General features: G+C 35.5%; 1 protein-coding gene across 2 annotated transcripts in view; it reads left to right on the top strand.

Annotated features, from left to right (window-relative positions):
- LOC100954230 (mediator of RNA polymerase II transcription subunit 23) overlaps positions 1–10,938 on the top strand; it is a 48,428-nt gene that overhangs the window by 13,548 nt on the left and 23,942 nt on the right. The window contains exons 10-14 of one of the 2 annotated variants that reach the window (XM_012805998.2): positions 638–733; positions 1,297–1,314; positions 6,476–6,676; positions 8,214–8,357; positions 10,001–10,146. In XM_012805998.2, the coding sequence (XP_012661452.1) occupies positions 638–733; positions 1,297–1,314; positions 6,476–6,676; positions 8,214–8,357; positions 10,001–10,146 (605 nt within the window). The remainder of the gene's footprint in view (positions 1–637; positions 734–1,296; positions 1,315–6,475; positions 6,677–8,213; positions 8,358–10,000; positions 10,147–10,938) is intronic. The other variant, XM_023513518.1, reaches the window with a different exon arrangement.

Below are 10,938 nucleotides of genomic sequence, written 5' to 3'. Positions count from 1 at the left end.
CCCCTGGGTAGAGTGCTGTGGCATCACAGCTCATAGCAACCTCCAACTCCTGGGCTCAAGTGATTCTCCTGCCTCCAATTCCCAAGTAGCTGGGACTACAGGCACCCACCACAATACCTGGCTATTTTTTGATTGCAGCCGTCGTCGTTTGGCAGCCTGGGCTGGATTTGAACCTGCCAGCTCAGGTGTATGTGGCTGGCGCCTTAGCTGCTTGAGCCACAGGCGCCAAGCTGATATTTTTAATAATATTTATGTCTAAGAAATGTTATTACTAAGGACCAAATCTACATAAACATTGCGATACTCTAAAATTAAAAAATGTCAACCTTTTATGTTTTAGGAATGTAGAATGGAAAACACACTGGGGCAGGGGATTGGAAGATCTGGTTCCAGTGTTATCTTTATTGTTAGCCTCTGTGTGACCTTGGGCAAGTCCCTTTACCTCAGATATCAAATGAGGGGTGGGAACAGAAACATTGTAAGCACTAAAATCCTATGATTTTTTTCCCCACTAGATACTGCCTACTGTGTGAAGGTAATAAATGCATTTAGAGGACTTTTTAATCTCAATTTCAAATAATTTGAATTAACATATATGTTGATCTTGAAGCAATGATTTTCTGTATTTTCTTTAAAGGATCTGTTTGAACCGCAGACTGCTTTGTTGAGATATGTATTGGAGCAGCCTTATTCCAGGGATATGGTCTGCAATATGCTAGGTTTAAATAAGCAGGTACTGTACTATACCAGAAACCTAGTACATTTTGCATAGAATCTGCACTATTCTTTTCTCTTTTCTTTGCTATAGCTAACTGAGCAAAACAGTTAAAAACTATTTGGTGATTTTTTTAAATATGTGGTTTATTAAATAACGTATTGTTTCTATCATTTCTATATTGCTTTAAGAATGTTTAAATTAAAAATGAGATTTTTTAAAGTTGGTTTATTTTGCATTGCTTTTTTTCCTATAAGGCCAGTTTCAAGTATACCTTTTGCCAGAGAAACCTACACATGACTTAACCATAATTTTTTACTTTTTTTGTTGCTTGGGTGTCTATTTTTCTAACCCTTATAATCTTCAGCGTGGCCTTCTTGCTGTTTTTTTTTGTTTGTTTTTTTGGTTTTTTTTTTTTTGGTGTATATTTGTTTATTTTTGGTGGTTTAACATGTGGGAGGGTTTGTGCTGACTCTGGGTTCCTTGAGGCTGGCCTCATAGTCACTGTTTTGTCTTTTCTTTTTTTCTTCCTTTATTTTTGTTCTGTCCTGTCTTGTCCTGCCCATCCTCCAATGCTCTAGACCTTGAACATTGCTCAGGTATGTTCACAACCTTACTGTTGTATTGTGACTAACGATACGCTGGCCGCTTTGTAGCCACTGATTCCATTTAGAGAATACGTGTATGGTCGGGGCTTGAAATTGGCAGGACCATGCTGAGACCAAGGCCACTAAAAAAATTTCTTCTTGGGATATGAGAGTTCTTTTTGGTGGATTGTTTTTGGTTTTGTTTTTTGGTTTTTTGGTTTTTGTTTTTGGTTTTGTTTTTTTGGTGTTTGCTTTTTTAATATCTTTTTTTTTTTTTTTTGGTTTTTGTTTTTAAACAAAAAGACAACACCTGGCACTCAGTAAACCCTGTCACTTTTTGATGGGTTGTTTTTGCTTCCCACTCCATTTTACTGTTTTTCATACTTTAGGGCTATAGCTAGCCTGGTAGAATTTTCAGAGATGGAAAGATTCGCCGGTGGCCTTTATCTTTCCAGACAGTTAACAACTAAATAAATAACAACAAAAATACTTATGTTGCTTTGCCTTAAAACAAAAACAAATTAAAAATAACACAAAAAAGAAAAAAAGCACTTTAATAGAGATACACTGCTTTTAAAAGTTGGAGTGGTAAACTTTATACAGGAAAGGTTTTTTTGGAAACCTGGGGATTGACTAAGAACTGTCACACTCTTAGATGACCCCACACCTGTTTGACAAACACCCTTCTTTGTCCGTCTTTGCCAGAAGTGCCCTCCTCCTGGAGTGAGCTCCTCTCCGTTGAAGCTCACCTATGGTGGGAGAAAAACACCGTGGCCAAACTTCATAAACCAAACTCTTATACAGTCCCAAGTCTGTTCTAAGACTTTTCACCTTTGATGTTTTAAACAAAATAGTGGTTCTAATTATTTTTGTTAAAACTTTTTGAACCCAACATATTAAAATAAACCAGCTTTTTGATTTTAAAAAGACATTCTTGTCTAGGTTATATAAAATAGCGTCACTGTTTGCAATACTATAGTGAAGGTTGTGCCAGTGCTTCCATTTATAAAGCCCTATTTTTGAGGACATATAGCTTGGCCATAAAACTTGCTCAGTGTTGAAACTTTGCATGCCAAACCTCACCCTAGTAGCAGTATCTCTTTTATTATTTTAAGTTTTTTCTTCTGAAAAATTTGCCAAGTTTCCTTGTTTGGACAAGCCTTTCTACATGTGAAACTGAAACTGCTTCACATTAGAGTATCTGACAGTTACTCCATATAATCTGTTAAATTAACATCTTAAATACCAAGTCTTTAATTCTGATCAACTTTCACTTGAATTAGAGGTAAGTATTCAGTTAACTTTGAAAGAATGCTTCATGCTATGCCTTCAGACTAATTTTTGCAATGAACTTTAAGTCATATGTGACTTAATTTTTTTTTTTTTTTTTTTTTGCAGTTTGGTGGATAAATGTACCCTTGGTCATTTGAGCTGCAAGTACCTTGCCCCAGACATCCTTAGCTGTCCCTAGCTTTTTTCTTTTGGGGAGCAGCTCTTCTCAAACTAGAAATTGACAGAACAATTAAGAGTATTTCTGATCTGATCATTTCAATAAGTTTCAACCTAAAAGAAGTTTATGACTAAGACATAAATCCATAAAAAATAAAGTTTATAATGGAAATGCTGACAGAACATTATTAGTATTGGTCCCACTGTAGTGTAAACATTGTCAAAAATTCACAATTCATCAGTAACTGTTTCCATAGAAAACTCTGTAGTGAGGGGACTTGTAGATGGAAGGTAATAGCTGCATTGACTTGATAGATTATTTTTACCTGCTGGAAAGCAGACTAGCAAATGAAAACACACAGAGGATAGGAAGCATCTGACTAAAAATAACCAAGTCATCTTATCACATCTTTTATCATTACAGAACTATATCCTACACTGTACTTTCTTGTCCTTTCTCTAGCAACGCAATAATTTACTTAAAGCTTGAAACTTTCTTAAGAGCTGTTCATATTGCATTTTCCAGTAGGAATTGGGCCATATTCTATCCTAAGATCAGTTCTGTTCCAAAGGTGATACTTAGCTCAGTTCTGTGACCACCAAGGTGAAATATTAGACTTAAATTCGGAGTGGAAAAATCTTGTTTTGCGTCCTTCACAAGAGCTTGCATGCTTCCCGCAGAGTAAAAGCATCACAAAACAGATACATTCCTCAAGCTTTTATGTGATTGCTTCAAACTCTGGCTGCAGAGAGACAGTGAAATATTCACCATTCTGTTTGTCTTAAACTAATCACTCAGGTTTCTTGGAAGTAACTTCTAAAGTTCAAAATACCAGTGAAAGGCACCATTGAAAGTGTATTAACTGGCATAGGGCTCTGGTTTTCTGATTGGCAGCTTTCTTGGTTAAACAAGAGAATTTGATAAATGACATTGAAAGAGATTTTTCTTTCCAACTTGTCCTGAATTGCTTTGAAATTGATTTATAGCATTGGCATAAGGATTTAAAATTAACATAGGCTCACCTAAGCATAATACATCACAGTTTCACTGCAAAAGCATTACCAGAACTGTTACATGGAAAGTGGCAAGTGACACTCAATATAGCATGTGGGACACTAAGACTGAAAGGCACTATCATTTACTATTTGCAAGAGTAATGGGAAAGAAGCAGGAGCATAGGTGGGTTAATATTAATGTTTCTATTAACACATTTGCCCGATTTTTGGCTTTTATCAAAGCTGAAAGTTTAAAATGAAATTCCAATATAGTTAGGCTATTATCTAGGCATATTAATGGAATAGTTAAAATACTGAATTTACATTTTCTTATCCTTAACATATTTTAACTAAATATCCAATATGAGGTAAACTAACAAATTCAACTTTCTGTGCCAGTATTTTGAAGCTTTAAATTTGTGAAAGCTTTCAGAGAGCAGGCGAATAGCCATAGAGATAGCATCTATTGACTTATAATCTCTTATCTTAGCCTAGAGATTGACGGCTAACCTTTATCCATAGATCCTTACACTGCTTTACAACTATTTGTCCCACATTTTAAAACCACCAGCCCTAGGGAAGAGAGTATTAATTTTAATGTACCTATCTTTTAATAAAGGAAAAGTAAAGCAAAACTTATTATTACAAAGCAGTTAGTACAAATTATTTTATATTTCAGGTTTTTCTTTTTTTTCTGATATTCCCCCAGTTGGCAGATAAAGCAACATGTTTAAGCTGTCTTTAAATTTGGTTTGAGAAACATTCTTGGCAATAGCCCTAAACACCTGGGAAATTTATAGTTAATCCTGTTAGATATTCTGCTACCACCAATTTACAAGGGCATTAGGTATTATAGAGATTTTTTGGTGGATTTAATTCTTAGCAAAAAAGTTGGGAGTAATCTTAAGTCATGTCATGTACTGAAGGACTATCAGCTTTACCTGTAAATTTCCTGGTATTCTTCCTTTGTCAAAATCTTAGTATCTTTGGCTTTTCTTTTTTAATCATTAACTGTATGACCATCAACATGCTAAAAATATATAGGTGAAAATCTAGTTTTTAAAATAAATAGTTAATACTAAAAAGAGTAACTTTAAAGTGACTCAGGTGCTAAATCCAATTTTACTTAGTTTGCTTTTTTTTCCTAAAGCAGATTGATTGAAGACCCTTATGGATGGAGAAATAGATGACAAATTGGTTTGTTTCCAAACTAGAAGCAAATTCCCATCACTAGTGAAAAATTCCTACTGGAAATCCTGGCTTAACTTCTTTTCACAATTTTTTCTGACTCCTGTATACTTTGAATGATCTCACTCTAAATTTGTGTTGTCTGACACATTTCTTAGGTTGTTGGTGGTTGGCAGAACTAGTGAATTTCAAGCCCTGTACACAGTAGTTTTGCATGCTGATTTAAGAAATAGTCTGTAGTGTTGTCTGTTGCACTTTGCTCTGCTTCATAATGACAATGACATTTGGAGGAAAAGTACTGTAGTATCAAGTGGTGGTGTTAATATCGCTATTTGTAAACCTGTAATGTGGTTGAACTGTGATCATGGCATTGTGTATTTTTGAAAAAATATGGAACAACCATTGATGCTTACTGTTTGGATAGATGTTTGTTTTATTTGCATGTTTTCAGAAAGTGCAGCTATATTGGAGCTTTACGAGTTTGGAGCTGGCAAAGAGCATGCAAAAGAGGGGATGCTACTCATGTCTTGTTTATTTCTAAATTTGTCCCCATTTTGCATTTTTTCCCTAAATTTAAAAAAATCATATCCCTTTTTCATGGCAAAAGACTGATAATCACATCTAAAGTTTAGGGGGATGTGCAATATTAGTAATGATATTTATCAGAAAGGCTTCCAACTGCCTGCTACTAAGTCATGTAAAATTTACAAAAGAAATATGAAAATGACTTGAAATATGACTTAACTTTTTTTCATTAAAAGTATATTTCTTAAATCACTTTAAAAAGCACATCTTTTTGCCTCTAGAAAGGGAAGTTGCATTTTCATTTTTAGTGTTTAAATTTAATTCTTTTTCTTGTTTTAGATTTTAAAATGGTCTAATTTAAAATTAAAGCTGCATTATGTTTGTCTTCCAAAAGGAAAGAGCAGAGATCAATCTTTCTTTTTCCAGAGAAAGTTATTTCTTCCATTTCAGTATCGGAATCAATACCAAACAGTGAAAAACAGACATTGGGTATTCTGGCAGCTATTTAGATATATCCCTGTGTATAAAGTTAGTGTAAACTTGTGGTGGTTAATTTAAATACATAGATCACATGCTGCTTTATTTACTCAATCAGAACATTTGATCCCTGGAAATCCACAGTTTTCATCTTTTAAGTTAGATTACAAAATTAATCCTGCTATCCCTATCTCATATGCCTTTTAAAATGTTATCATTTTTCAAAGGACAGATAACAAAATTGTCTCCTATATATAGTGCCCTTTGTCAAATCAAACCAAAATGTCTGTAGTGGAAGTCAAAACGTAATAAGTAGTCTATTTTGTCAAGAACCTGAAAAAAAATTTTCTTATGAAACTTTGGCTCTGTGATAAAATAACATGATGCAGCTTTAATAGAGAAAATCTAACTTAACTTCTTAAGTTCAACTTCATTCCATGCTCCTCAGCCTCTTGTTACGATTAATGCCCATTAACTGGTGACTTCTGAAACTAACCGAGAGGCTTTTGGAATACTGTATTTAATCTCTGCCCTACAGCACAAGCAGCGCTGCCCTGTGCTGGAGGACCAGTTGGTGGATCTGGTGGTTTATGCTATGGAGCGATCCGAGACTGAAGAGAAGTTTGACGATGGGGGAACCAGCCAGCTCCTGTGGCAGCATCTGTCGAGTCAGCTTATTTTCTTTGTGCTTTTCCAGTTTGCAAGTTTTCCACATATGGTTCTTTCTCTTCATCAGAAGGTGTGTCCTAAATCTTTTGGTCAGAGCAGCTTCCCCCTTCACCTGCGATTAGTATGTTTAGGCTGATTAGGGCATTCCCCAGTGATTTCAGCATGGGCAGAAGTTCTGAGCCCTAATTTCTGTCCTAGGTTTTAGGAGAAAATGTAAAAGAGGAAGTGTTGTGAGAAGGAAGGCAGGAAGGTTTCTTAACATGACACTGTAGGAACTGAATTCAGTCATTCACGCCACATATTCACAGTGCAGGCACCAGGGGATACAAGATAAAAAGCGACTGTAATACTTCAAGGAGCACCTCACTGGAGGGGAAGGTATACATGTAAACAATCTGATCATTATTTAATGGCTGTCACAATGGAAGCATGTTTCCCTGCAATGGGAATGAAAGAGAATGGTTCCTATCAAAGACACTAGGAATGACTCTATCAAAGAGATCTTTGACACTCAAGGGCGAATAGACATTTGCTAAGAGAGAAAGATAGGGAAGTGTTTCCCTAGCAATAAGATCATCATTTGGAAGGGGAGATAGGTGTGTGAGAGCTGAAAGGGAAAATGTAAAAGAAGAAGTTTGGTGAGATCAGGAAGGCAAGGGCCGACATGGAGAACTTTCTATGACCGTGTGCCTGTTCTAAGGAGGTTAATTTTTGTTTTTGTAGGCAATCAGGAAGGGGATGGCATCATCTTGTATAGTTAGAAAAATTACTGCCACTGGCCACAGAAGGAAAATAGTGGTGCAGAGATGGATGGGGGCAGAACCAGAGGCAGAAAGATCCTGCAGTGGGCTGGGGGAACCGTGGTTTGTATTTTTGTTTTTAGAGATAGGTTGAGTAGAACTAGGTGACCAGCAGCTGACACAGGGTATAATAGGACCCTCACTGCTATCTACTCTGGTAATGAATAACAGGGTAGGACAGTGAATCCAAAAAAAGGGAAGAGAAATAGAAGAATAAGTTTGTGGGCAAGTGGGTTTTTGCCACAAAGTTTTGGACACAGTGAATGAAAATAAATGTTATATTTGTAACATCTGTATAGGAGAAGTTATTTGGGGGAACATTTTTCATAAAAGTTATTAAAGTTCTTTTAACCACCCTCTCTTCACCCGACCATCGTTGGTGTCTGTTATAGAGGAAACCAGGAAAAGCATTTTATGATAACCTGTCCATGGTAATTAAAAAAAAAAAAAATCCTTTTGTTATAATAGAGTATATCCTATTTTTTGGTAATATTTTTAATAAGAATTATCCCATATTAAACTTGATTCTCCTGTACAATGTGATCAATTTGATTACATTCTCAAACATTGAATGTTTGATGTGCATAGTTATTTTGGAGAGCAGGAGAAAACATATATATAATAGTAAAATAAATAGTTAGGCTTTGCATGGTGTGTTTTGAATTGAGACCACATATTTAGTAAATGCCAAACTTAGATGCTTACTTTCCAAGACCAGAAACCTGAGCTTCTCTGGGGGGAAAAAAAAATTCCTACATTCCTCTTTAAGTAGCTATGTACACATCTGTATTTAAATATCTTTTACAGTTAGCAGGGCGAGGATTGATAAAAGGCAGAGATCATCTGATGTGGGTTCTCCTGCAGTTCATTTCTGGAAGTATTCAGAAAAATGCACTAGCTGATTTTCTCCCTGTAATGAAGCTCTTTGACTTGCTGTACCCAGAAAAAGAAGTAAGTTCTATTGAATTGTTAACAATGTGATAAATAAATTATGTTAATTTATGTTTGAGGATTCTAGTGTAATTTTGTGAAAAGAACGCTAGATATGGATGAGTTCTTTTTCCAATTCCATGGCTAACCATGACCATGAGAAGAGCATTCAGTATCGTTTGACATTAGTTTACTCGTGCAAAATGAAGGTATTAAACTAGATTATTTCTAAAGTTTATGCTAAATCACAGTAGAACATCAAATATAGCCAGCTCTTTCTCTACATTCTAAGTATGTCTACAGTTTTAAATAGCTCTAAAGCTACACATCAAATGGCCAAATAACAGCATCTATTGATATCTACTTTTCTGTTTGCCAAGTGAGTCTGAGTGTGTTTCCCTCAGTGTCTTGTTACATAAGAAATTTGAGTAAAATATGGTATATTTTCAAGATTGCCATTTTAAAGAAACATTTTATTATGGAATTTTCAAACATATACAAAATTAGAGTAAATAGAACATTAACTCACATACCCGTCATCAAGAAATATTCCTATTTCATCTTTCCTCCTTTTTAGTTAATGCTAGAATATTTTAAAGCAAATTTGAGACATCCATATCATTTCACATTTATATGTTTAAGGATTGTCGTTTACATTACATATTTCTTGAATTTTTACCTTTTTGGGGGATTGTATTTTTGTTTTTTGAGACAAGGTTTTACTCTGAAATTCAGTGACCTGAACACAGCTTACTGTAATTTCTAACTCCTGAGCTAAGTGATCCTCCTACCTAAGCCTCTTGAGTACCTGAGACTACAGGTACATGATACTATGCCTAGCTAACTTTTTAACTAATTAATTTAAGAGATGAGGTCTCACTGTGTTGCCCAGGTTAGTAACCAAGTGATCCTTCCACCTTACCTCCCCAAGTGCTGGAATTATAGGTGTGAGCCACCATGCCTAACCTCTGTTACATGTTCTTGAAAAGTATTCTGAGACTTGTAGAACTTCTGTGTTTTTAGTATATTTATCACAATCAGTAAGATTTCATAATGATGAGTTTTATGTTTTTTAAATAAAAATTTAAAACTGATTTTTGTTTGCAAATGCTCTGTGATAGTAGGAAAAGCTTGACTAAGCACTTGGGAATTTCTGTTACTTTCTTGGAAAATAATAACATGTCAAGTATAACATCTTTTAATAGTTTTAAGTTTTTGTGGCTGTTAGACTTTCTGATTTGTATTACTGAATAGTCAAGGGTTCATTTGGGCTAAATTAAGATAGGATTTTTTTTTTTTTTTTTTTTTTTGAGACAGAGCCTCAAGCTGTCCCCCTGGGTAGAGTACTATGGCATCAAAGCTCACAGCAACCTCCAACTCGTGAGCTCAAGTGAGTCTCCTGCCTCAGCCTCCCAAGTAGCTGGGACCACAGGCATCTGCCACAATGCCCGGCTAGTTTTTGGTTGCAGCCATCGTTGTTTGGCGGGCCCAGGCTGGATTCCAACCCGCCACCTTAGGTGTATGTGGCTGACGCCTTAGCCACTTGAGCCACAGGCAACGACCCAAGATAGGATATTTTAAAGAGAGATATACCAGAAATGGATTACAAAAATACATATAATTAGTTCTTCTTTTCTTATAATATGAATATTTTTATTTTTCAGTGTATCCCAGTTCCTGATATTAACAAACCCCAGTCAACTCACGCCTTTGCAATGACTTGCATTTGGATTCATCTTAATAGAAAAGCTCAAAATGACAACTCAAAGCTACAGATTCCAATACCCCATTCCTTAAAGCTTCACCACGAGTAAGTCATTTGTTGCTTAATATTTAATTTTCTTGTTTAATAAATAGTGGATTGAAACTAATAATGGTTTCAATATTTGTGTGCAGTGTGGAAATCCCTCCTAACCCTTTGGAGGTAGGGTAGGGATAAACATTTAATGAGTATGTCATAGTAAGAGAATCTGACCAGTACCCATATCAGGAAACTACTGGAAGTTTAGTGCTGCTTATACATAAAGATTTTTTTTTTTAATTTTCAAAGCTGATCTTTGTTTTTATGTGTTACATTTTAAAGTTACTAATTTAACAGAAGTGTATCTATTTTATTAATATGAAAATGTTTCAGAATTTCTCAAGTGCATGGGATTTGAACATGATCTGACTGAAATTATCTTTTACTCCCTGGGCTTCTGGGACTGATGGCACTGATGTGCCTGACATGCTCCCTTGTGTCTCTTCCAAAGCTGAGATGACTCAAGGAAGATGCCCTGTGATAGTACTGTGCTCTAGTCAAGGGTGCTAGGAGTAGCTGAACTGCCCACCTAGAACTTCTGGAAAGGAATGCCAGATCGCTTCATAAGAGACTCTAGGGTAGTCAGACTTGATATTTCACTTGGCTTTCATTGTCTGCAACACTGCTTAACCATTTTTTTCCATGGTGGTATCTATAATGAATGCATATTTTTGTACTTAAACAGATAATAAATAGAAACATAGTTCATGGTTTTATGAGTTATTTCTTTATTCTCTGAAACTGAGCCTGATACAGTGTTGTATATATGTAGAATATACTTAAGAAATACCCATCAATTGT

The sequence above is a fragment of the Otolemur garnettii genome, unplaced genomic scaffold (genome assembly GCF_000181295.1).
Source record: "Otolemur garnettii isolate 467f Iridium unplaced genomic scaffold, OtoGar3 scaffold00002, whole genome shotgun sequence".
Taxonomy (NCBI): domain Eukaryota; kingdom Metazoa; phylum Chordata; class Mammalia; order Primates; family Galagidae; genus Otolemur; species Otolemur garnettii.
This window is presented reverse-complemented; position numbering and strand designations above follow the sequence as displayed.